Source organism: Limanda limanda, chromosome 7 (genome assembly GCF_963576545.1).
Source record: "Limanda limanda chromosome 7, fLimLim1.1, whole genome shotgun sequence".
Classification (NCBI taxonomy): domain Eukaryota; kingdom Metazoa; phylum Chordata; class Actinopteri; order Pleuronectiformes; family Pleuronectidae; genus Limanda; species Limanda limanda.
Genome location: NC_083642.1, coordinates 30,193,822 through 30,221,275, shown reverse-complemented (window position 1 = coordinate 30,221,275; position 27,454 = coordinate 30,193,822). Strand labels below are relative to the sequence as shown.

Below are 27,454 nucleotides of genomic sequence, written 5' to 3'. Positions count from 1 at the left end.
TCATCCAAGGGTGTAAATAATAAAATTTGACTCAAAACTGCGTAATTTACACCATATCATGACAGCCCCTATAAACCCCCTATAAAACTAAACACACTACATGGGTACAGTGGAATATGAGGAGACAGATGCAAGGATCTTAATTGTGACCAGGGCTCTGTGTTAGGGACCATCTGCCCTTGTCCAACTAACTCCCCAAGGAGAGATGTCAGGGTTTACAGTTACCTAAATCATGTCTACCTTCATACAAACCATCAATCTCAATCTATGAATAAATTAAAGTATCCTTGCAAACAGTATGAAGTAATGACTAAGAACAGCCTATTGTCTAGTGCCTTCCGTTGTACCTATTTATAGATCTCTCCCTCACTGTCTGTCTCTGTCTCTCTCTTTATCACCCCTTGAATTTTGAGGGATGAGTCAAGAGCCTTTTTAGTAGCACAGTCTCCCACAGTCCAGATACAAGCATTTGTATTGTATCTGTGTGCAGCAGTACATTCAGTGGTGTGTCAGACTCAACAACAGATCAACAGCCATGGATGATGTATATAAGGCAGCGGTGAGTACAGAATATGCCAAGTGTAATATGCAATATTATTTTTCTAGATTATGTAATTTCTAAAGCATACAATGATTACTTAGCCTTTGGATTGATGTTATCCTTGAATTGTCTTCCTCGTAGTAGTTGTTGAAGATACAGAGTTCACATCCTTGGGGTCCTCCTAACCCCTTAAGGATTACATTCTACTGTTTAGAAAAAACAACATTAGGATTAATTTTTATATTTTCTTATTCTATACATTTTTTTTATAAATTATATTATTAGTAGTGTAAGAGAGCTTTGAAATTGTGATGCAGAAAATGTTCTAGAATACTATTGCTTGTGATTATTTGCAACAGTAACAAACTGGAATTTATTATATCTTTTTATATGTTTCTTATATTATACCATATATATATATATACATATTTATATACGAATAGCAATATCGTAATAAATATACATAATTGGTATGTCTGAAAGCCAAAAAACAAGTTTTTACAAGTTGTAGGGCTTTTATGACACTGAAACTACAGTTGTGAAAAGCCCAGTGACCACAGGAACAGGCGGCTTTATTTAGGTCACATTTCTGTGCTTGACAATAAGAACAAACAGTTCAGGGAGCAAAGAGAAGGGACAGCTGATGGCTATTAAAACAAATGGGTGACACCTGATACCAACCACTCCCATAGTAGTGTAACATTGCAGTCCCACTGCGCTGAGAATAGTACAGAATTGAAGTGATCAGTGTAGTTGCTGAGTTAAAGTTGTATTTACTGTGAAGTGGGTAGACAATGACTGATATATACAATATTCATCCTCATTCTTCTTTCTTTCAGGTTGAAAATTTGACAGAGGAACAAAAAAATGGTGAGGAAACTACTATTGCTATTTGATACTGTTTTGTATCTATATTTACCAATATCTGTCCAGTTGTACAAATTAAAACATTATCAACAAGTATGACTTGAGTGTGGTGTCAAGAACAAGACAATGCTGAAGTTACCTTAAACAGTTTTAGTTAACACTCAACAGTTGCCATCTGGCATTCTCTTTCTCTCTAAATAGGTATCAACTAGTACTAGTTCTCTTCTTCTAAAACAGTGCCACCCAGCGGTATGAAGGAGTAGACATTTAAATGATATAATCCATTTCTCTCTGCAAAAGATTAAACTCTCTGACCAAACAAGTGCTAGTAGGAAAGAGAAGGCCAGATTTAAATCAAATCTTATTACAGCAAGGCAAGACTATAATTGTCTTAACTAATTAATGGAAAAGGACAGTCTCTTTTGGTCTATTGGCATAACTAGAGCAATGGACGAAAATAGCTTTACATAAGACACATTAAACAAATAACAATGCACATAAAGGCAAAAATGTGCAATTTCTTCACTTTCAAAAGTGTGAAGTGCATTACCATTAATACGTCAAACTGTATTACCCAGATTAACAGCAACAACAACTACAGTGCAACTATCTCAGCTTCTTATAACATGGTAGAAGTTATGGCCTGCAGAAGTTATGGTTCAGGTTGCAGAGGGAAGATGAGCAAGGTGGGAGGTGCTCCAGGTCTTTCAAAAGCTCAGTAAGAAAGTATTTGGGCCTACTTTCCTTCTCTCAGTTTCTGGGGAGTGAATCTGGGGTGTGCTTGTGCACATGCACTGGGAGAGACTTTTGACATAAGAATGCATTTTTCTGTTAAAGGGGAGTTCATAGGGTGAGGTAAAAGTTGTAGCATGTGGTGTTACATGGTACGTGGTACCTGGAACCAGTTTTATTGCAGTTTCTTTCCATGGATGTCACTGTTGTATTGCAGATTGAACACAGAGGACACAATGGAACCTATTACTTAGCAGCTGGGTGGTTATCTGCTTTTCTCCTATGAGGTATCCCTCAGTCATGCAGGAGACAACACGTTAAGACGACATTGTTCTCTGGGCTACTATGACGACTAAAGACAGCAGCAAGGAAGTGTGTAGTCCTCAGTGGTGGCACTATATTAAAAGGCAAGCTCAGACAATTTCAATATGTAGTCGGCATACGGCGTCATAGGTCCAACAATGTACAGACCAAGTTTTCTTCCATGACCCATCAGCCATTGAGACAGGCTGCAGCGGTGCATGGTGAGTATGGGCTGTTTAGTTGAAAGACTAGCAGAGTAAAGCATCATCCCGAAGGTATGAATTCCACTTGTATGCATCCCACACACAGGCAAGTTCCCTTTTTTCGACCGTGGAATATTTCTGTTCCATTTCAGTCAATGTGCAGGAAGCAAAAGCCACAGGTTTCTCTGTGCGATCCAGCCTTACTTGTACAAAGACAGCACACAGTCATCTCTATGGTTACTATGGTGGATCTATGGTCATTTTGTGACATCCACAAATCTATAGTTTGCGGATGCTGCAGTTGTCCCTGAGTTTAATAATGCCTAACGATTGGCATCATATTAATAAATTATCAGTTAAGACATCAACTTTCCTCACATTCTGATGGTACGAACGAATACTTTTTACTCGCCTCCACCTTTAAATCTGACCCCTGATTATTTCAGGCACTGTACTCTCTATCACACTCACTGTGTTTATTGCAGCTGCAAAAGGTTGCTTTGGTTTTATCAGTGATACCACTGCTGTGGCTTCCAATTAATATATTCCTCACATAAATTTCACACACGATGCGCAGCTGTGGTCGAGAAGGTAGAGTGGTTTGTTCTAAGTCTTCCCTGATCTGCGCTCCCAAAGTGTCCTTGGGCAACTAATTGAATCCCTAATTGCCCCTGATAGCTGTTCTATAGGTGAAGGGTGATATTGATGAAAAAAGTACTATACATAGATGCAATGTATGAATGTGTGTGTGAATGGGTTAGTGGCAAAACTGTAAAGCCCATATTCACTGATAACCATTTTTTTTTCATAGGGCTTAACAAGGTGCAACATCCTCTCAACAAGAGTAAAGAAAAACTACCAAAAAAAATAAATATTAACAGGTGATAAAAACATAAAAATCTCTTAGAGAGTCACATTTGAGGGATCCCTCTCTCAGGATGGACAGAAGTGTTTTTGAACACACCAACATAATTACAATATTTATGACATTGATTAATAGAAACAGTTGTTACATATTGAAAGGTGTGTCTTGTTGTAATCTTACCATATTACTATAAAGTTTTAATTGAGCGATGCCGGCGAGCTAGTTCAGGCATCCAACTCGAGCTGCGCTGCTCCAATCATGTGACATACCTCATGTGATATACCTCACTCTCCACAACCATATATTATACACACCCACCTTATCAGGTGATCTATGTAAGAGGAGAGAAATTTCCCATCATCCCCTTTGCTTGCACTGCTGCTGCAGTATTGCTACCAGTTGCTTCAGCCCCTCCACCACCCCAGCATCGTTCTATAGGCTCAGACGGGGGGGTTACAATGATTTGCTCATCACTCCCATCATTCCTGTGTAGCAGGGGCGTCGTTAGGCCTGTTTTAGGGGGGCTTCAGCCCCCCTAAAAAGTTCTTCAGCCCCCCCAAATAATTATTGGGATTTTTTTTTTATTTATTTTTTTTTATTTATTTTTTTAAATTTAACTATTGTTTTACACGTTATTTATAACTCTAACATGCTACATATGTGAGTGCGTTTCTGGTTTGTATGTTTTCTCCCCCTTCAAATTACAATCCAATAGCCTCTCATCATACTTAACAATAAAAGACCGGGCACTAGGACCTTGGGGAGTCTGCATCGCTGCTGCGCTGGCTTTCTCACTCTGCCAAGTAACGTCTCTCATCAAGACAGCAGGATTACAGCCAAGGAGTTTAGCTCATAGTAAATGATGCACAGAGTGAAATTGTAGGTACAGGTAGTTACAGAATGTGGCTATCTGTAGTTGTTAACGATTGTTACCTGCTTAAATTGAGGTTTACTTGAGGCAAATGAAAGGGAATATTGTAATGAGCTATGTTAACACTAAGCTAGCTAGCGTCGGCTGCACTGGCTGCGGAAAACAATGGGGCAGAAAAGGCTTCACAGTCTTGCAGCCATGTCAATAGAAAGTGACATTCTAGGTGGACTGAGTCACAACAGACTGATAGACCGATTTGCCACACTTAAAAACAGAAGGCATTCTTTGACGCTTCCTCCCACTAAATATAGTCATTAACCTGTGCTTCCAAAGTATGACTATGGCCATGGAAACATGATTACATTTTCTAAAATCTCCTGAGCATTAGATTCTATTTTTGAAATAATTTGAATGTATTTTTGTGTATTGTGTATCTTATTCCCTTCTGCTCATAATACAACAAATAAACAACTCAGAAGTTGACACTGGCAGGTCCATTCTCCATCCATTGTGTGTGGTCCCTTTAAGAATTAGGATTTGGGAGTGACGCGGATATGAAAACTAGTATATCTGTCTTTCCTTTACAAGCAGGAAAATTATTTCTCTCTATTTGAGAAAAGTTCATATTTGTGTTGTCAAATTTCACAATGACCCTGAAATTCTGTCTCTTCTGTCATCTTATACTAAATGACTGCAAGCAAAGATACAGAGAAAAATCACAGTTTTTCTGATTGAACCAATCTATGAACTGTCTGAAACAATGGATATCCGCAGCCCCAAATGAGCCCAAAAAAAATTGGCGCGCGCTGTGCGCGCAAACATTCAGCATCCTTAGGGGCTAAGCCCCCCCTTTCTTTCAATCCTAGAAACGCCCCTGCTGTGTAGTCATATGGGGGAGTGATTAAGTTGGAGCCTAGACGCCAAACACTAAACCTGTTCTGCTGTTGCAAAATATGTTTGAATGTTAGTTGTCTGACCAAACTATTTTCATGCCATTGCGCATGTCATTATGCTTTCACTATTATGAGCATGTACACTTTTAGCATGACTCATACACACCATTTTATAAATGAGGCCCCTACTGCTGGCATGATCACTAAATGTATTAACATGTTCATGAGTTTAGTTTAAGACAACATTTGCCTTGTGACATGAGGCAATATTATTCTGGAAGTAATAGAAGACGGAAAACTGTGGCCATGAAATAATGCACATGATAAGCGACAGTAGTCAGCAACAAATCGTTAGGCTGATTCCTGAAGTACTGATCACTTTTTTTGTGTTTTGCCCCATTCTGAAATAAAGTTTTAAGTGGAACAACTGATATCCTATGTAGGTCCATGGAGCTTTGATCAGATTAAACAGCATAAAGTCCTTCAGATGTCTCCTCCTTTCAATCAATCTAAAAAAAAGTCACAAAATTAGAAATAGTAACAGAAACAGGAAATGACGTTCAACAGCTGTCACAAACTTATTTTAGAAAACAAAACAACAGAACCTAATTAGGTTATGTAGTATTCTCTGGAATGTCATGCTTTCTGAAATGTTGCTGTGCTTAGAATCTCGAGGCCATTATTCTTAATAAAGGCGTCAGTGAATGTATGATTTAAAATTAAACTCTGGGTTTAGATACTTCGGTCCAATTGGCTTCTAAAGCCTGTTTCTTTGTAGAGATGTAAACTTTTGTACATGTTTGTTGTTATTAGTAAATATCTCCTTGTCTCAGAGTAACACCTACTGTGTCTCTTCTAGAGTTCAAGGCTGCATTTGACATCTTCATCCAGGATGCAGAGGATGGCTGCATAAGCACCAAAGAGTTGGGGAAGGTGATGAGAATGTTGGGACAGAACCCCACTCCTGAAGAATTACAGGAGATGATTGACGAGGTGGATGAGGATGGTATGTCATAATTTTTCAATGTTTCACCTCACAGCACGAAAGACATTAGAAGCATTTTTGTTTCATTGATTGGAATAAATTGATTTACCACAAGGAGGCGGAAAACTGGATCTTGAGAGATTAAGTCATTAAACATACAATATTGAGATTTTCAGTCTTAATCATATCATATCATGTATATTCACAGGCAGTGGCACAGTTGATTTTGATGAGTTCTTGGTTATGATGGTCCGCTGCATGAAGGAGGAGAGCAAAGGAAAATCAGAGGAGGAGTTGGCTGAACTTTTCCGCATGTTTGACAAGTAGGTTTCTGTTCATTGTCTGTTCGCACCATGCAGAGCCTTCATAAAAATCATAGGAATTCTACTATATAAAATAAATCTGTACTAAAGCCCAGTAGTAGATTTACAGATGATGTTTGAAATATAACTAAAGTCAAACAGAACTGTCTTGACTTCAGGTAACAACCCAAACTTCACTGGATCAGGTTGTTACCATGTTAGAAATAAATTGTTCACACTGAACACAGGGCTAACAGGGTTCAACTCAGCAAACATTCCAAATGAATATTTGCTGATTCCTTTATTTTTTGTTGAGGAATGGAGATGGCTACATAGACTTAGAGGAGCTGAAGACCATGCTGGAGTCTACTGGAGAAACCATCACGGAAGACGATATTGAGGAGCTGATGAAGGATGGAGACAAAAACAATGATGGCAGAATTGATTATGACGGTACGTTAACCAGCACATTAGTGGTACAACTGTCAGTGTCACTATCTGTCTTACAAACAATAATCATGTGCATGTACTTTATTCATATATACATATGTTATTTTTAAAAATTGACTTTGTGGGTCATTGTTCCCTCATTCCCTCATCTGACAGAATTTCTGGAGTTCATGAAAGGTGTGGAATAAAGGAGTAATCCGAAGTCCTTACACAGCACCATGTTCACTTTTTGAAATCATCATCTCAGGCAATTTTCTGAAGACAAGCTTTAGTCTTCTTATAAACTTTCAAACCACACACCTGTCCTCATCAGTACACAACTATCCTATCTACTGAGTCAAACAACTCCAAGGCCCTGAAGGTTTGTCTTGCACTGATATAAAGGCTATTTTCAATTAAAAGATGTTCACATTTGTGTATTTTTTTTGTCATAATAACCAAACCCCAATGTGTTCATACATATGGAGGACCATACATGACTTAAGTTTAAATAAATAAATAAATGTATAAATAAAAAATAAAATAAAAAAGGAAATACAGAAATAAATAAATAAATAAATACCTAAATAACAACCGAAATGTCTAAATAAATGTCTTAAATATATTTCCACATTTATTTATTCCCTCATTTCTGTGTGCTTATGCTAATGAGAAAGGCGGGCCCTACCGCAGTCACATGCAGGATTGGTCACAGGAGTGTGATGATCCAGTCCTAATTATTCTGCCTATCGATGCTGACTGGTGTCCAGTAGCTGTTTGCAGTGTTAAGCCGGTTCACACTTAAAATGAAGTAGTTCAAGTTCGGAAGGTTAGTTCAGGTTATTTTTTATTGGGATGATTAAGGTGTCAGTAATCCTGACTGTGAGCGTCACGTCTCGTATTCTACTGAGCACAATATATAAATGTTGAAATAAATAAATGTGAAAAAAGATAAATAAATAAATAAATACATGTGAACATAAATACAGAAGTAAATGAATCAATGTGTTAAACATATTCCCACATTTATTCCAACTTTTATTTATTTCAACATTTATATATTTCAACATTTAATTGTCCATATGTAAACGAGGTAGGCGATCCCAAACTCAGTCTCGATCAGGATTGGTCAACTGAGCTATACACACACACTCACACACAGGCCCCGGGGCTCCGCCCCTCACAGCGCAACACACTCGCTGAGAGACAGAAGCATTGACTGAGACATGGGCTCGTCACCGTGAAGCAGCTGCTCAGTGACTTTGTAGAACAGTGGAAACAGTGAAAACACAGAGTTTCTCTGTTCTCATCTGCTCAGAGATCAGCTGCTTCATGGGCAGAGCAGAATGCAGGTGGTTTGTACCAAGCTGAAGTTTTATGTTTCCTCCTCCTCTCTGCTCTCTCCTTGTGCTCAGTAGAACACGAGACGTGACGCTCACAGTCAGGATTACTGACACCTTAATCATCCCAATAAAAAATAACCTGAACCAACCCTCTGAACTTGAACTAGTTCATTTTAAGTGTGAACTGGCTCAACACTGCAAACAGCTACTGGACACCAGTCAGCATTGAAAGGCAGAAGTATTAGGACTGGATCATCACACTCCTGTGACCAATCCTGCATGGGACTGCGGTTAGGCCCGCCTTTCTCATTAGCATAAGCACACAGAAATGAGGGAATAAATAAATGTGGAAATATATTTACATAAATGATGTACGCATCGTACATCTACCTGAACCTATCCGCATTGATACAAATGTTATTAACTGTGAGTCTGTGGATATAACTGCAATATGCCCATCACAAGTTATTGCTTAAATCCCATATATATATACACTACCGTTCAAAAGTTTGGGGTCACTTAGAAATGTCCTTATTTTTCAAAGAAAAGCACTGTTTTTTTCAATGAAGATAACATTAAATTAACCAGAAATACACTCGATACAGTGTTAACTTGGTAAATGACTATTCTAGGGGGAAAAGTCTGGTTTTTAATGAAATATCTACATAGGTGTATAGAGGCCCATTTCCAGCAACTATCACTCCAGTGTTCTAATGGTACATTGTGTTTGCTAATCGCCTTAAAAGACTAATGGATGATTAGAAAACCTTGAAAACCCTTGTGCAATTATGTTAGCACAGCTGAAAACTGTTAAGCTGGCGAGAGAAGCTATAAAACTGGCCTTCTTTTGAGCTAGTTGAGTATCTGGAGCATCACATTTATGGGTTCGATTATACTCTCAAAATGGCCATAAAAAGAGAACTTTCATGTGAAACTTGCCAGTCTATTCTTGTTCTTGGAATTGAAGGCTAAGGCGAAGAAACTGAAAATTTCCTACAACAGTGTGTACTACTCCCTTCAGAGAACAGCACAAATCAGCTCTAACCTGAGTAGAAAAAGAAGTGGGAGGCCCCGGTGCACAACTCAGCAAGAAGACAAGTATATTAGAGTCTTTAGTTTGAGAAATAGATGCCTCACAGGTCCTCAACTGGCAGCTTCTTTAAATGGTACCCGCAAATCGCCAGTGTCAAGGTCTACAGTGAAGAGGCGACTCCGGGATGCTGGCCTTCTAGGCAGAGTGGCAAAGAAAAAGCCATATCTGAGATTGGCCAAATAAAAAGAAAAGATTGATATGGGCAAAAGAACACAGACATTGGACAGAGGAAGATTGGAAAAAAGTGTTATGGACAGAGGAATCAAAGTTTGAGGTGTTTGGATCACACAGAAGAACATTTGTGAGACGCAGAACAGGTGAAAAGATGCTGAAGAGTGCCTGACGCCATCTGTCAAGCATGGTGGAGGTAATGTGATGGTCTGGGGCTGCTTTGGTGCTGGTAAAGTGGGAGATTTGTACAAGGTAAAAGGGATTTTAAATAAGGAAGGCTATCACTCCATTTTGTAAGGCCATGCCATACCCTGTGGACAGCGCTTGATTGGAGCCAATTTCCTCCTACACCAGGACAATGACCCAAAGCACACCTCCAAATTATGCAAAAACAATTTAGGGAGAAGCAGGCAGCTGGTATGCTGTCTGTAATGGAGTGGCCAGCGCAGTCCCCAGATCTCAACCCCATTGAGCTGTTGTGGGAGCAGCTTGACCGTATGGTACGCAAGAAGTGCCAATCAAGCCAATCCAACTTGTGGGAGGTGCTTCAGGAAGCATGGGGTGAAATTTCTACAGATTACCTCAACAAATTAACAGCTAGAATGCAAAAGGTCTGCAATGCTGTAATTGCTGCAAATGGAGCATTCTTTGTCGAAAGCAAAGTTTGAAGAACAAAATTACTATTTCAAATAAAAATCGTTATTTCTAACCTTGTCGATGTCTTAACTATATTTTCTATTCATTCTGCAACTCATTTGATAAATAAAAGTGTGAGTTTTCATGAAAAACACGAAATTGTCTGGGTGACCCCAAACTTTTGAACGGTAGTGTACATACATATAATACATATAATAGCGTTACACCTGTTGCCTATTAGATTCTCACAAGGTATTAGGTAACAATCTGAGAAATGTCTACAAATGTGATTTTAAGTTTAAATATTTTTTTATCCAGCCTCACCTTTTCTGGTATTCTCATTGTGTTGTTTTGGTGATGGTTAATTTGCTATGAATCCTCAGATGGTCCATTTTGGGATAACTTTATTATGCATTACTCAGGGATGAAAAGTAAGTATTGCTCCTCCATATTCAGTCCACATAGAGCTTAAAATGGTCACAGAGATGCAGTTTTAGTTGAATGCTAATTCTGTGTTTAATTCAAAACAGTATTATGGATATAAAAATATTTACCAATGTTCTATAAGAATATGATTTGAACCTATGCATAAACATAATAAAGACTATGGGGGAATAAAAGAATATTGTACAAAAAAACTATTACAGAAACTTCAGTGCAACAGGCACAATATGCCTCATTTGCAGCACTTCCTGCTACATTGCTGGTGTCGGCTGTGGTGCAGGTACCAGGAGCACTTGCTGCTGTAGTGCTGGATGGTGCTGAGGTTGAGCTGTCTGCAATTTGAAGAGAATTTGGAGGGATGGGAAAAAATCTAACCGAAGAGAGAAAAGTATATATTGACTATACTGTATGTACATCTCTGACTATATTTATCTATATATATTTAAAAATATTGCTAATGCTACTTAAGTAATTTTAAAGGTAAAGGATCTGACTATTTCTCAGTTAGTATCAGCATCTTTTCCATTTATATATTGTGACACCCAGAGGTTGTTTGTACTCTTCTCTCTTCAGATAGACACTTTCCCTGCAATATATACATGCTGTAATGTTGAAGGTGGCGTTCTGATCGGTTTTGGGATCTTTGGGGCTTTTTATGCTTCTGCGCTGGCATCATTCCCGTGAACGCGATATCTGAAGGACGCCTTGAGAGAATTACTTTAAATTTTCCACAAATGTTACATTAAAATTAAATTATTACATGTCATTTAGCTGACGCTTTCGTCCAAAGCGACTTACATTTGTAGTACACTCAACATTTATGAGGGGCCATTTAGGGGTTCAGTATCTTGCCAATGACACTTCGGCATGCAGATGGGGAAGAGTGGGGATTGAACCGGCAACCTTCTTGTTGGAGAACACCCACTCTACCCACTAAGCCACACCCCCCCCATGTTCACTTGGACTTAAAAATGTACTGATTACATTTTGGTTGTCAAGGTCAAAGGGTCAAGGTCACATAACCTTGCATTGTTTTGAACTCAATATATCAGGGATGCCCAAAGGGAATTTCATTAAATGTGGCACAAACATTTACTTTGTCTCAAAGATGACCCGAATAGAATTTGGTCACTGTGACATCACAAAGCATATTTTGCCTTGTGTCTCCTGAACGGAATCTCTAAAAGGTCAAGTTCATGGTAACCTCACAAAGTATGTTTATGTCTCTCTTGAACATGATATCTTAAGATCACCTGAAGGGAATGTCTTTGGTGCAATTTGGTACAAACAAACATCACTTGGACTGAAAGATGAACTAATAGATTCTGGTGCTTGGAGATCAAAGCTCAACGGCACAATGACCACATGTTTCTATGAATATTAGGACTACCCACAGGGAATTTCATTACACCTGGTACATTCACCTGGACTCACTGATTAACTGATAAGATTTCGGTGGTCAAGGGTCAATGTCACGTGGCCCTCGAAAATCATGTTTCTGGCCCCTGAATGTGATATCTCAAGAGTGTTTGAAGGAATTTTTTCAACTTTCTATCAGTTGTCACAGATTTTCTGATAAAGTGATTACTTTTCAGTGGTGAAAGGTCAATAGTCATAGTGACCTTATATACATTTTGGAAAAAATAATGTAGAAATATGTACATGGAAACTGCAGTGGTTGGCGGAGGCATAAAACCACAGGGCGGTAATTTCTATTGGCTAATCAATGTTTGATTGTTAAAACATTACATTACAACCTATAACATTCTAAATAAAATCAGTATGAGTAATTATACCTGCATTTATGTATAAAACAGTTTTCAATTATAATATTTCACATATGCTTCTGTTTGCTTCAACTATTCATGAAAATGCAGAGGCAGTAACTATTACTTTCAAAACAGGATAGAAAAGGGCAGTGCTTTAATTGTTTAACTCCTTACAAGCAGGGATAACATAAATTAACTTGATTAAGATGTCAACAAATAAAGTGTCTTTGTCCAGAAACATACCGTTTGTTTCATTTAAAAGAAAATGTGTGTTTATCTTATAGGTTATTCCTCAAACAACAGTTCCAACTTTCCACTAGTCTATTAACCATTTCCCCCATGCTCTGCTCCTTTATTGTCTTCTCTAGCCACTAAATTGCTTTGGTCTTGACATGATATGTTACTAATAAGCTGATTTTAATCATATCAATTAAGGTAGCTGTTGTGCATTGATTCAGCTTTGTGGGCAGGGGAGTGATGTGCCACAGGTGTGAATAGAGAGGGAACCAAGAAAATAGGGCCCAGAATGGGTTGCAGAGCTATGTTGTTGTAATATTGTCTTAATGGTTTTAAACAGGGAATAACGATGAAAACCGCAGCTTTGATAAAGCTGAATATTTGTTATCACTCAGGTCCACAAAGAACTGGAAAATAATTAATACTGGAATAAAGACCAAAACTACAAATAAAGACCAAAACTGCAGAGTTGGTTAAGATGGTAACTTTTTCAATCACTGACTTACAGAAAATAAAATAAAGTCCCTGACACAGTAAAATTAGTTTAAAACTGAAATCTTGTATTAGATGGTAAACGTTGAATCACTCAGTTACACATACTGCCTGAAAATGTTTAAACAGCGAAAACTGCAGCATTGCATCAGATATTAACTTTTTTAGTCAATCAGCAGGAGGGGCCTTAAAAATTGCTACGTCAGAATATTAGGATTTTTGAAACAATCTGTTTCAAGGACAGAGTGAAGAAGTCAGTTGACTGACTGTTTTCATACTTTGAGGGTACCTACTAACCCATTTCAAGTATGTATGGATAGTAAAAGCCCAGAAAATGTATTTTAAATCAATATGGGGCCTTTAAGATGTTGCACTCTTCCAACTCGTGCTCACTTTCTGGGTTCAATGTCTTCCTATGAGCAGACCAGTTTCCCACTGTCCTCTGCCCCAGCATCTCCTTGCTGAACTTGAAGCGGTTGGCAATAAAGGCAGCATGTCTCATTCTTTTTATTTCAACATCAATCAAACAATCAATTGTTAAACTGTAAGTTGCAGGAGTTAGAAATGCAGAAATTTCCATGCCACGATCAATTAAAAGGACTTGCAAGTTCCATTCAAGAACAAATCAATCAAGATTTGTCAGTAAGAAGCACTGCCAACCCAGTCGACACAGTCTTTCATTGTGAGCAAAGGCTAACCGTCAGGTTTGGTCGCTCCCCAACCGGCCAGACTTATCAGATTTATTGACTATAAGACAGGGAGGACTCCACCAGCTGTAACAGGCCAGTGAACGAAATTAGTTTCAAACTTAGCTATAATCTGGAGTTATTCAACTACACCTTCTCTTTCTTTGAAAGCACCACAATATCCTCTTCCTCCTTCTATGTGTCAGTTCCTCCTAAGATCGACAGGGCTGACACTATCATCAGCAGAGAGCGCTACCACACAGGCTCACCCATTTCAGCACTGGACAGCTCCCCAGAAGGCACAGGAGTGACAGTTACAGATTACCGTGCATGATACAGTTTTACATTATACATATTATTGTGGCACAGCCTACTCCTACAACTTCTGTCCGGAGTAGCATTAAGATAATCATTATCACCTACTTTTTCTTGGACACGAAAGGGACCACTCAAATGAGCTGATAAGAATTAGACTAGAATGTCTGAAGTCAAAATGACCCAGGGGTGGGCCTGTGTCCTGCGCAAACATAATGTTCTCTTACTTTTGCTGTTTCAGAGCTTGCAGGAGTTAAAAAGGTATTCATAGAAAAGCCACTGGAGTCATCCATATTCCATTGAAAATAGAGTTTTTTTGTGTGAGGCAGCAGCTGATGTGTTACGCAAAAGAGTTTAATATAGACTTGATGCATCAAGGAGATCAGAAGGGGAAACAATACCAACGTTAACAGAGTAACATGTCTGAAGATGTCTCACACAGCATCCCAATAATCTAGAGACTACACAACCGAAGTGCTACAGAGAAAAACCCCCCCACATGTAACTCATTCACTAAATCAGGACACACCACTTAAAAAATACAATCTGGATTCAATTACCCAAAACGGATATAACAGCTGTTTGAAAGAGCCCCGAAATATGTAATGGCCACATCAATCATGGCTCTCTTTGCAACAGGTGACATATTTAAAAAGACGTCAGAGGCTGAGATAAACATTCAAACAAGTGTATTTATTAACAAAAGTGTCAATCTTAAATAAACAAAAAAAAACGTAAGGGTCAGGAGGGCTGGCCCAAAGAAATAAAAGCTTAGAAGGTCCACACCAACTACACAAAGGGTTGTCAGCCCTGGAGTCTTCTCCCCTAAACTAATAAACTGTACCTAAACTAGTATTAAAGCTGCATAAAAAACGTCCATGCCAAAGACACTAGTTATGCAGGATCTCCATTACCTCATGAAGGATGCCTTGTGAAGCCAGGACATAGCGTAGATCTCCAAGAGCTCCAGCACCTGAGTATGCACCTGGTTCGCCCATTATTTTATGGCCAGATTGTTCTGTGACAAACTTTAGAGGTAAAAGTTATAAATAATCCCGATATTGATTTAAAGTCATATCACCATCCCAGGTTTATGGTGTTACTTCACTACATTAGCAATTTGTGTTTGTCTTCTTCCATCTATAATCTTGAAAAGTTGTATCATTCTATGAGCAAAAAGTCAGAGAAGAACTTTGGGTGAGAATCGAGTGACACATGGAATGATAACAGGGTTTCCAGTAGATGAAGACTTGGAAAAACTCAAACAAAGTTGTCATGAGGGCGAGGTGAATAGAATGAAGAGATTGCTAAAACTGTTAATGGAGCAAGAGTTACTTGTTTTCTGCACTTATTGAGTTTCAGGAATCAATGCGATCTGAAAGAGTCAAAGTCAGAGGCATGAGTTTTCTTTTAAGGCATTACATCCCGCCACCACTTTGCTACTTTAAATGCCAGAGGTATGGACATATTGCAGCAGTTTGCAAAGGGAAACAGAGGTATCCCAAGTGTAGAGAGGGTCATAGGTTTGAGGATTGTAAGGATCATGGACGGGATAAATGTTGCAATTTTGGTGGAGAAGACAATTACATATGGATGATGTGAAGTCAGTAAGAGGGCTGTGGGAAACAGGTCAAAGCAGTAGACAAGATAAGCTATGCAGAGGCTGAGAAGAAGGAAGGACAAGGGGAAAGTAATAAAACACCTTACCGTGTTCAATCTTTAAGAGCTGAGGCAGGTCAGAAAGAGAAAACCTACACAGCTCTGACAGTGGGTAAGATGATTCTATTTATCGCGTATGTCATGTGTGTGTGTGTGTGTGTGTGTGTGTGTGTGTGTGTGTGTGTGTGTGTGTGTGTGTGTGTGTGTGTGTGTGTGTGTGTGTGTGTAGAGGGGGGGAGGGGGTGTAGTGGAGGAGGATGTATAATATTTGTAAAACGAGGAATACAGTATAAAGGTTTTGGGAAAGGAGCAGAGAAGGGATATTTGATCATTGAAATTTGGACAAGAGGAAGAACTATCAGAATTGCTAACTCGTATTAATTGTTCAATGGAATATCAATAGCATTACAAGACAAACTTGCAGTACATTTAGAAGGAAAGTGATATGTTGTGAAGATTTCAATGCTAAGCAAATTATGGGGTAGTAGTGATGATGATAATGGAATGGTGATTGAAGAATTAATGGAGATAAAATAAAAGGTGTTGGACAAAACATGAGAACAGGCACAGAGCCAGCCATACACCTCCCTTAGGTGTCAGATTCTTTGGCATTAGTTAATAAGAGGTTTAAAAAAAACGAGATAGAAGTCAATGTCAATGGATGAGATTATGTACAGCAGCATTACAGGTAGAAATGGAAGAAATGCCTCTAGATATGAAAAGGACTCAGCTTGCATTAAATAATGGGCTAATTTACAGGGACACAGTAAAGAACATCCAACACAGGACACTTTAAAACGTGGGGCGGAATAGGAGAAAGATAAAAAGCTTTGGATGGACAGTGGCACAAAGAGCAAGAAGGTCGCGCTCAGGAACCGCCGACGTCAAAGGGGAACACCCGCGCCTCCTCGCGGCTGGAGGAAGTAAACCATCCGGAAGTAAAATAAAATATAAATAAGAATAAAAGTAAGAATAAACAATATATATAAAAAAGTGCAGGGATAAAAGATGCATTAAATGAAGTGAAACAATTAAGACAAGTAGAATGAATCAGCAAAAAACTGAAACAAACACTTTACAGAATAAAAGGAGAAACCAGTAATGGCCTAATTATTCCTTGGGGTTAAGTAAAACCATAAGCTTTTATCTTATTTAAGCTCTTATCAATGTCTATTTGGACCTTTAACCCTAGAACACTAACGTAAAATTAGTTACACCATCACTAATATTGGGTAAATTTGACCCTATATAATATACCCGATAAAAAATACTTCTCATCAAAATATATTAAAGGTGACATATTATGAAAATTCCACTTTTTTAGTGCTTCTACACGTTAATTTGGGTATCTAGCATGTCTACCGTCCCAAAAACTCGGGAAAAAAACAACTCCTGCGATTTGTCAGAAACGACTCAAAACAGGTCAATCTGAGGAGGGCTGCTTAAGACAGGGTAAAAAAGGGTGCTGTTTTAAATTATCCTTGTGGTATTTTGACCAAAATATGTTTCAGACATTTCATTAAGACCCCAATGAACCATATCAACTGCGGTAAAATGGGCATTATATGTCACCTTTAATGTACAACAATACGTGGCAATTTGAAGTACTCTTCTTTTCTTCATTTACTAAAAGAAATGGAGGTCTAAAGCAGAATTGACTCTCAGCTGAGTAGAACAAGTTGTGAAAAGCAGGATAAAAAACACAGTCTGATACAGAAGCAGCCAAATTATTTTGAGATAGATTTGATGATGTAAGAGGCCAAGTTTGATACAAGTGTAAATTTACTGGAAGCACACATCCCAAAAAAGCCCTCAAAAAGCCAATTCATTTGGGTTACAACAATAAATGGGGCTGCAGAGCAGCACTGAACGGGCTCGAGCACATGAATTTTTAAGCCTGTTGCGGTTAGTGGAGAGAGCGATCATGACCAAGCGCACGTCTCTGTGTTGCATGCGTTTTGCGCACTGCAGCAAGGATAAACACTTCACTTCCTGCGTCCGTCACGTGATGTTGATTCTTGCCTTCTAATTGCTCATCACGGTAAACGCGATCAATTGCATAACACACTGTGAACATTTTATGTAAATAGAATGTTAGTTGTAAAACAAAGCTTATTTCCTGTTGCGAGTAGGTGGCGCCATCAGTATTATTACGTACAGACCAATAGATCTGTTCAAGTAGGGGCTCTGATGTTGCGTGAGCAATTTTGTGTCAATTGGACAATGTTACAACAACTTCATTTTCACACTGATCAGTAGGTGGCGATATGACCCTGCACTAATATTAATATATGGAGCTGTTCAGGTCAGGATGCGATCATAGGTTAGTAGTTCGGGGCCGGTTGTATTGGATTTACAAAGTACTTTGGCTTTGAAAGATTGATGGCAAATCGGTAGGTGGCGCTATCAAATTTTGACACATAGAGCTGTTCAGGCTTGGACTCTGATCATGGGACAGAAGTTTGGTGGTGATAGGACAATGCACAGTGGAGTTATGACAACATCGTCTCCTTTGGCGAAGGGAACCTTCGCCGTACCTCAATGTTTACATGGTTTGAGGAAATTTCCCAATTCTGAGAGAGAGAGAGAGAGAGAGAGAGAGAGAGAGAGAGAGAGAGAGATGTCACCTTTGCAAGAAATCATAGATTGCTTTGATCTATGACCACTGACAGTGTCACTGCAGGAGTGGAGTTGTTTGTTGACGGCTCAGCATCAAAGGATTCATGGTCCATGTATGTCTGAGATACAGAACATCGTGTTTTGATGACGCATAATCAAATTTTGACTCTACGCCACGATCACACCGTGTGACGAAAATTCGATCTTCAAGTTAGTTTGTATCTCAGTCTTGTTGAGATGACACTCATCTCAAGTTGAAGTTAATCTGATGAAAGCCCTGGCACAAGTTCGTCAAGGTAAAATGTGAAAAATGGCCACTAAATGCAAAATGGAGGGCTTCCTGTTGCGTTTTTCATAATGCCCTTGAGACTTTTTTGTCTGTCTGGTCATGATACACCTGTGTATCGATTTTTGTGAAGATTGGTCAATGTGAATGCGTTCCATGGGGCTCGCTGTTGAGCCATTTTGCCACGCCGATTTAAAATTTCTCCAGAATATGTACATTTTCACCACTTTCTAATTTTCTGCAAACGTTGGTAACAATTTGAGCATGTTAAAGCCATCAAAAAGCCAATTATTTTCCCTGAAAAAAAAAATGATCCTTACAATTTCAATAGGGCCTCAGTCCAACAGTACCATTACAAGTAATATTACTGTGGATAGTAGATGGTGCTACTGTATATTTCACACTATTAAAAAAGGGGGGAAAAAAGATAGAGGGTGTATTTTCAATTTGCATACAATAAAGGCACATATTCAATTACTAAAGTTATATCAAGGTTTATCGAATGTATCAAATAATTTATACAATAAGGTGAGAGTAGCAATTACATTCATGAATTTCATATTAAAGTAGGAAAAAAGATAAGTGAGGGGCTATCGGAATATAAAGGAGAAATGATTGCAATAATGTTAGTACGGCAGTGGATAGAGGACATATGAGCAACAAAGAATACAGCTAACTGTAACCGTGGCAATATTTAATGTAAAAGACATCCTACAAAATAACTCTGGCAGATATGAATTGTAATCAGCAGGAAACAGTGGAGCATATATTATTAGACTGTAGACAATATAGACAATAATATCGACAGAGATGAACACTTAAATACTCACTCCAAATAAACCGTTTAACGTTAAGTCTAAGGAAAATACTACAGAGGTACTCAGGTGATATTTCGGTTTCTAAAAAACACAGGACTCTGTAACAGAATTTCGATAAATGCATTCTGACTCACACTCCTGTCCAGACGGTGGCGGTAATGCACTGATAAGTTATTTGCCAACCGCTATTAAACAGCAGCAGAAGAAGACGAAGAATGAGGCCTATTCTCATGTGAAACGTTAAGTAACACTTCTTCTACTCTACGTTATTAGGGCTAAGTTCAAATTCCAGCTGTTCAACAACCTTCGTGGCTCGTTAACCTGCTTTAGAAAGCCACGAGACCAGGATGCAAGAGGAGTATTTGTGAAGAACGACCCCCGACCACGGTGAGTCCCGAACTGGGAACATTTAGACTACCTGTCAGCTAGCCGGTGCTGGACCTCACTGAAGGGACTAGTTAGCTTGTAACCTAGGAAATGTTTGTCTCCACTGGACGCACTGTCATGTTCGTCAGGTCCATGAAAGTTACACCACATGGACAAATGGTAAGAGGACATACATGGACAGCCCTCTGATATGAGAGTTTACCGCGAGTCTAACGCGAGCAGCTGAAAGGTAAAAAAGCTAGTTGGAGGACATGTATCCCAACAGGGCTGCCATGCTGTAGTGTTATGTGATTTAACAGATATTAGTTGGGTGTTTAGGTTTTGTTGATGTTGTATGTAGTACGTTAAAAGAATAAACTGTGAACTCTCCATCACGCTACATTGCTACCTTCAAACTGTGTGAAAGGTCACAGCCCATCTCTGGCCTTCAGCAGACAGGGGCGCGGACACTGGAACGTTACAGCCCTGCTGTTATTCACCTGACTGGTTGAGAAGCCTACGAGCTTTTGTTGACAGTGAGCCTGAAAGCTGCTGATGTGGTCATGTGAATTGTTTCTAGTGTTGGACCATGTTGTAATGCCTCCCTGTATTCTATCCTCTAAGTGTACATATCAGCACATTTTTACGAAAATATATTGCAGTACCAGACCTTGCTGACCAGATTCCCGAGTGTAAAACAGCTCTGCTTCTCTTAAATATCCTAAAATCTCTACTGGAGGGACAAAACTATTTGAAGCCAGATTAAACAAAAACAACACAACACAAATTATGCCAATCCTGTAGCCTTCATCTGGGTTGATGAGCAATGCCAAGCATTCTAACGTTTGACCCATAAATCTGGGATTCATCAATATACCTTAATTGTTCAAATTCTGGTTTTTGACATTTGTATCACTCCTACTCTGATTGTTTGAATGTCATTTTCTATCAGTGGATTTCAGTGAAACCTTTAAGGTAAATTTGTTTTCTTCTAGTGCCATGTCTCTGGTTTTCCTACGACCTAACACCAACGCAGTCCACAGTAAGAAGGATAAAAGACTGATGGCAGAGGTGAATGCATCACCGCTCAAGCACTTTGTAACAGCAAAGAAGAAGATCAACGGAATCTTTGAACAATTGGGCTCCTACATTAAGGAAAGCACGTCCTTTCTAGAAGGTAAACACCTACTACCTAGCCTTTGTATCTCATCATTTTGGTAATCTGAGGGCAGTTTAATAGGTTGGTGTCCGTTTCTGAGTAAGCACTCTCACTTAAAACTTGAAATATAAAAGTCACAGCATCTATTTATCTAGGCTAGAGCTGTAACATTGTCATCATCATGTTTAACACGACATAAAGCAACATCTGGTTAATGTACATTATACATATAACAGCAGCACAAGGTTCACAGAGAAAAGGCGAGCAAGAGAAATGGGTATTCCACCTTCAAATGGCACTGAAATACGTAATATCGCAAAACAAAATCAGTTTGATTAACCAGGAAATGGAACAAAAGTGCCAGTTTTAAGTTGTTTAGGAAGTGTACAAATCTCAAGGATTAAACAATTAACCCCACATTAAATCAAGAATAATGAATTTCCTAAAACGGCTGTGGTAAAGTTTATTGTCTTGAACCAAGCCGTGAAACTTATCAAGTTCTCTTCATCAATACTGAGAACCCAGGTATTTAATTTCTTTGTTTTTAATAATTGAAAAGAGCCCTGGACAATCATTTTCCTGAGGCTTCTTGTTTTTCCTTTTTGGTAAATTGCACCTAATGTAAATAGTTTAAGTCTGTGAAATTCACTTCTGGGCGGCTGTGGCTCAGGAGGTATCCACTTACCTGAGGGTAGTCGATTAAAATCTAGTCTCCCAATTTCTGCTAACTAAGTGTCCTTGAGCAAGTTGCTGAACCCAAAATGGCCACTGATGGTTGTACTAGCATTCTGTGATTGAATCTATGATGGAGACATGCGTACATGCTTTAAGTGGTATAGGTGTGCAAATTCACTAGCCTTTAGATTACGATTCAGCAGTCAACAATTACTTTCACAACAATGCAACCGGATGCATTTCAATGTATCACATCCACCATTTTCTATATTACTACACATGGCTGTTTTTTCAAAAAATAAGTCAGACAAACATGAACTCTTTTTATTTAGAAGTGCCAAAAAAAGTATTATAGACTGGTACTGTTATGACAATTGTGCCGTAATTTACAAATTTGCTTTTTCAATCAATATCTGACTACAGCAGTAACTGAATGACAGAGGTCAGTGCTCTCCACATTTATTCAGTTTAGACTTGTGAACTGCACCTAAGGCTTAAAAGGAAAAACTGTGATTATAACCTTCATTGCATTAAGGTGGCCCCGCCTGGCCCCCATCAGCAGCACCACTGCAATTAGGCGCATTACTACACTGGTCAACAAGTGACTCTGCTCCTCTTTCTAATCATCACACTTACAACTGATCTTTATAAAAACATGCTGAATTCATATTAATGTTCCTGGATAAATGACTTCTTCTGCGACAATGAACTTAACCACAGTGTTACGTCGTATCTGCGGGAGGAACCCTTACTGCAGGAGTGAGTGTGTATCAGCTTGTCTCTGTCCCTCTTCACACAAACTGATATCACATGTATTCATTTATTAATGGATGATGTCTGATCATGACTCCGGGCATTCCAGTCACTTTAACCCTGATGTCCTCACTGTGCGTGATATGTCTCGTGTTGTGTAGCAGGTTTAATCATTTGTCAAAAACTCTAGAGCGAATCAAACAAAAACAAAGTAACGTTGATCTGTACGTGTCCTAATAACTTGTGATCAGATCTGGTTTGTTAAATGCTAAAGTGTGAAGTGAATGCAGGTCAGAAGAGTGAGGAAGAAGCTCCAACAAAGACTCTGACACAGTACGACATACCTTTTTAATCTGCATCTGTCCTGAAGCAGCAGTGTTATTATTATGCAGCAGCGTGACATCGCTAAAACTATGAACTTAGCAGTATACATGAATCGATCATGTTCAGTCACTGCATCAATGCAGAGTTGTCCAAGTCCGCATCGCGATGCATCTAAGAATTGAGAAGTTTCCACACCTCTAGTGTATATATAGCGTTATATAAATAGAGACTATTTACTGTGCCTCCAATTTATTCGCTATTTCATGCTGTTTACTCACGTTGCCATTAATGTGCAAAGACCTTAACTAATATTTAAACGCCTGCTTAGTTAGCTGCCAGCTTGATCATGAGCATGGAGGATATTATTCAAACTCCCTTTGGTGATGAGAACAACTCTACACCTAGAACCAATTTTGACATTGATGTACGTAAGTCTTATACATGGTGTATGTTTTTTGGTATCATACTGTCTCTTCATGGAAACAGCTGTAACAAGATGCATTGTCTTCTGTCCGATCACCTCCACATATTAGATACGTACAAAAATGATGAGTTGGACCCAGTCACCACAGAGGAGCAGGTCCAGGAGGTGCAAGCTTACCTTGCAAAGGTGGCTGGGATCGGCGAAGTGCTCGCCCGCAGACATATGAAGGTGGTCTTCTTTGGGAGGTATGACTATCCGTTTCCTACCCTAACCGTTTAGTTTTGGAACTTCTGTTTATCTATATTCATCTTATTTAATTGAACCTTTTTTTATTCACTTTTCAAATGGACTGAGGAAACACTGACTGAACGGTTTGTTCTATAGGACCAGTAATGGGAAGAGCTCAGTGATCAATGCCATGCTATGTGATAAAGTGCTGCCGTCAGGAATAGGACACACCACCAACTGTTTCCTGAGGGTGGAGGGCACAGATGGCAACGAGGCCTTCCTCCTCACAGAAGGCTCTGAAGAGAGGAAGAACATAAAGGTAAGCAGAGCTCACTGAGGCCCTTGCATATATACTGGCCTTGCTGTATGTGTTAAAAAAAAGTGTGTGTGTGTGTTTTTACAGACGGTAAACCAACTAGCCCATGCTCTCCATCAGGATGAGGACTTAGATGCCGGCAGCTTGGTCTGTGTCATGTGGCCCAAAGCCAAGTGTGCTCTGCTCAGGGATGATCTGGTGTTGGTGGACAGGTGAGACACAAGTTGATCTCAATTAGCCAAATCTCATCAGTGTTTGAGATTGGTCTGACTGCACCCATTATAATTGTATATTGTAGTTCTCTATCACTCATACATTCGTACACTGTCAGCACATCAGCAGCAGTTTGGGATTCATTTATTTAGAAAATGTTAATGCGCTAAAAAAAGGAGAATGTTGGCTGAAATAGACACCTGGTTTTAGGCTTATAATTACAATCTACATGAACAAGAGTGATTCTGTTGGCTGTAGTGAATAATAGCAGGTATGATTATACGTAGGGTTGGGTATCGATTCGTATCGATTCCCCATTTGGATTCCAAAATGGTAAAAAATAAATAATCTAATGATTAGATAACAAATATATCTTTATTGGACTGGACCATTGCACAGTATCTGTGCTTCATGTTATACCGGGGCAGCACTGGTAATGCCTTATGATAGACAGGCAACATTACAAAAGAATACCCACACAACTCATCTCAGAGCATTATCAGACATGCTCAACTACTTCCCAACTGTGTAAATTAGTGGTGTTTAAATTAACCAAACACATTGTCGTATTTGTGGATAATTAGTAGGAGGTGAAGTCTAATTGTCCCTTTTCAACTAATGTTACATCAATAATTGTCAACTTTAAGATCTGTGATGAATATTAATCTCTCCTATATTTTATAACAACTGAGTGGAAACCAGCGAGAACTGCCGTCGCTTCTCGCTCTACTGGAGGTGCTAGCGAGGTGCTACTAACACTAGCTTAGCCACGTTAGCCATTCAGGCTAGGTCATGTCTAAGCAAACGAACAGGCTCTTGCGTGGTGTGTGACGTAGTCACATAGCCAGGTCCTGGCAGATACTTAGGGTGTCCTTGCAGTTTAGGAACCGATAAGCAGAACCGGGACTGACATTTTTTTTACACCGTCATTTACACTATGTTTTAAGCCTAAATGTCCACCATCGGAAGTAGTGATGCTAGCTGAAGTAGCAATGCTACTGCCCAACCCGCGCGTGTCTGTCTGCGGCGTGCATGCCGACATGGTTCTAGAGGAGGATAACAGAGGAAATTCAGGCCAATAAACATGGTGTTAATGACGCCGTTTCAAGTTGAAGTTGAAGTTGAATGCTGGGGCTTACGGACACATGGAAGAAACCACACAATCAGTATGGAGGCATTTTATGTATTTTTTACGTCACCAGTCCTAAAAAAAATTGTCGACTCAAACACTTCACCCACCACCTCCATTATGGAGATTAGATAATTAGTGTATTTTCATTTTTCAGTGAACTATCCCAATTCAGTACAGCCACAACAGTATGGTTTTTGTCCGGTCATAGCACAATCCCAGCTGCGGTTTCAGTAATTGATAACATAATCTCCTTCATAGATGATTTATCGTAGATCTTTCTTTCCGTTCCAGCCCAGGTATCGATGTTACCACAGAATTGGACAGCTGGATTGACAAGTTCTGCCTTGATGCTGATGTGTTCGTTCTGGTGGCAAACTCTGAGTCCACACTGATGCAGACGGTAAGACATGACAACTGTATATTTCATCCATTCAGACAGCTGTATAAATAGGTGAACTGTTTCATGATGAGATTATACTCAAGTTTTAATGTATGTCGTATTTTCAAATGCTGTCTTTAAAACTGCTATGTTTTCCTACAGGAGAAGTCCTTTTTTCACAAGGTCAATGAGCGGCTCTCCAGTCCCAACATTTTCATCCTCAACAACCGCTGGGATGCTTCAGCCTCAGAGCCTGAATACATGGAAGAGGTCAGTCTTTTGAACAGACTACAGTGTGACTGCGTTCAATATTAGCAAAGCAAATACATCTCAATGACAGCGTTTACTCAAAGAGTGTTCCGAATGCTTTTACGAAATTACCAAGTTTCTGAGTCCAAATTATATTTTTGAGACAATCCATTAGGGCTGGGTGATTAATGGAATTTCAGTTCGGCTTCCCATTATCATAAAAGCAGATAATCAACATAAAATGGTTATTGTTCTGCATGCTGTGTTGCTCTATTTTTGTTTGGTGATGTAAATGTAGGGCAAACCTTATTTAATCAGTGCGATCCGCCTCACAGTAGTTTCAGCTTGTGTTGAGAGGGAGGAGGGAGCCACGTCACTTTTCCCCAGTTATTTTTGAAACTGACATAAAATTTGAAATTCTTTTAGAAGATGGCAGAAAGGCAGCCTTTGGTTGACAAGAAAGGTAAAACAAATTCAGTCATCTGGAAACACATGATTTTAAAGAGTCAAACGAAAATACAGTACAAAATTTGTTCTTTAGTTGGGAAAGCACCACAATGCAACACGTCCAATATGTTTAATCATTTGGAATAGAGTTGCATCCACATATGACGCAGACAGCACAGTGTAAGATAAAAATTAGGGATGTGCGGATGACGATATGACTTGCAATAAATAAACAAACAGTCCCGGGCTACGAACTCAGAGACCACAGACAGCTCCACAGCCAGGAGAAGGCGCACAGTGCGTCCGCAGTGCCAGCAAGACCGCTGCAGACACCAGGGAACCATGCACAGCTCCACTAAAGGCCGGCGCATGCTTCTGCAACGGCGTCTGCGGCTTTTCACGCAGCTCTGTCGACGGACTCGTTTTAATTTATAGTTCCCCAAGGATTGTGCTTGATGCAAAGCAATTCACCGCCAGACCACTAGGCGGAGTAATGTTTTTTGTCGAAGTCGGCTCTTCTTCGTGTGTGGCAGTCGTCATCGACTGTTTATTTACATTGCCACAGCGGCTCCTCATAGCCTTTTTCTGGCGGACAAATCCGCCAGTCAGTGACGTGCTGAAAGTGCTGAAATGCAAATCTCTTAATCTGGACCGCATCCTTTCCAAATTCTTGATAAAAAGAAAGTTTTGCTACAGTATCATGTAGTAAGTTCAGGTGTCATACAATATTAACATGCTGCTGATTCAGCAGCAGCCTCAGATAAGAAGGTGAACTGTTAATCTGGTTTTACCTATCCTATTTCTGCTCTGTGATTGAACTGAGGATTACCTTCTGCCTCACAGGCCTCTGTGAATATCCTGTATTCAAGTTTAAAGCCATGCCAGTGTCCCCCACTGTTTATGTAGCTGTGTTCAGGATGAAGTTAGTATCTATTTGCACAGATCTGTAACTAAATGTACGTTTGAGACCTGACATTAGACCCACAGTTTGTGGTTCATTCAGATGATTAAATGAATACGCTTAACATGCACACTACATGATTTTGTAAGATTGTCTAGTTTTTTGTTTTCCATAAATTTCCCCCAACAAACAGAAAACGAAAGAAAGATCGCAGCCTGGTGGATCAGTGGTTTCCATTATTGCATTACAGCAAGAATGTCCTTGCCTTTACAACTCAACTTAACTCTTTGGTTTTGTTTGTAGAATTAAAAGCCTTTTTGAGATTATTT

General features: G+C 39.3%; 2 protein-coding genes across 2 annotated transcripts in view; both read left to right on the top strand.

Moving 5' to 3' along the window:
• The first annotated feature begins 535 nt into the window (after positions 1-535).
• On the top strand, positions 536-7,200 carry LOC133005479 (troponin C, slow skeletal and cardiac muscles-like). Its single transcript, XM_061075168.1, has 6 exons — positions 536-559; positions 1,381-1,411; positions 6,135-6,281; positions 6,469-6,583; positions 6,879-7,015; positions 7,169-7,200. The coding sequence occupies exons 1-6, from the start codon at positions 536-538 to the stop codon at positions 7,198-7,200; spliced, it is 486 nt and encodes a 161-aa protein (XP_060931151.1).
• A 12,568-nt stretch (positions 7,201-19,768) lies between these two features.
• mfn2 (mitofusin 2) overlaps positions 19,769-27,454 on the top strand; it is a 35,104-nt gene continuing 27,418 nt past the window's right edge. Inside the window, exons 1-7 of the mRNA XM_061074207.1 lie at positions 19,769-19,946; positions 20,921-21,102; positions 23,370-23,505; positions 23,645-23,807; positions 23,892-24,016; positions 25,441-25,549; positions 25,691-25,798. Of these exons, the coding sequence (XP_060930190.1) occupies positions 20,925-21,102; positions 23,370-23,505; positions 23,645-23,807; positions 23,892-24,016; positions 25,441-25,549; positions 25,691-25,798 (819 nt within the window). The 5' untranslated portion in view covers positions 19,769-19,946; positions 20,921-20,924. The remainder of the gene's footprint in view (positions 19,947-20,920; positions 21,103-23,369; positions 23,506-23,644; positions 23,808-23,891; positions 24,017-25,440; positions 25,550-25,690; positions 25,799-27,454) is intronic.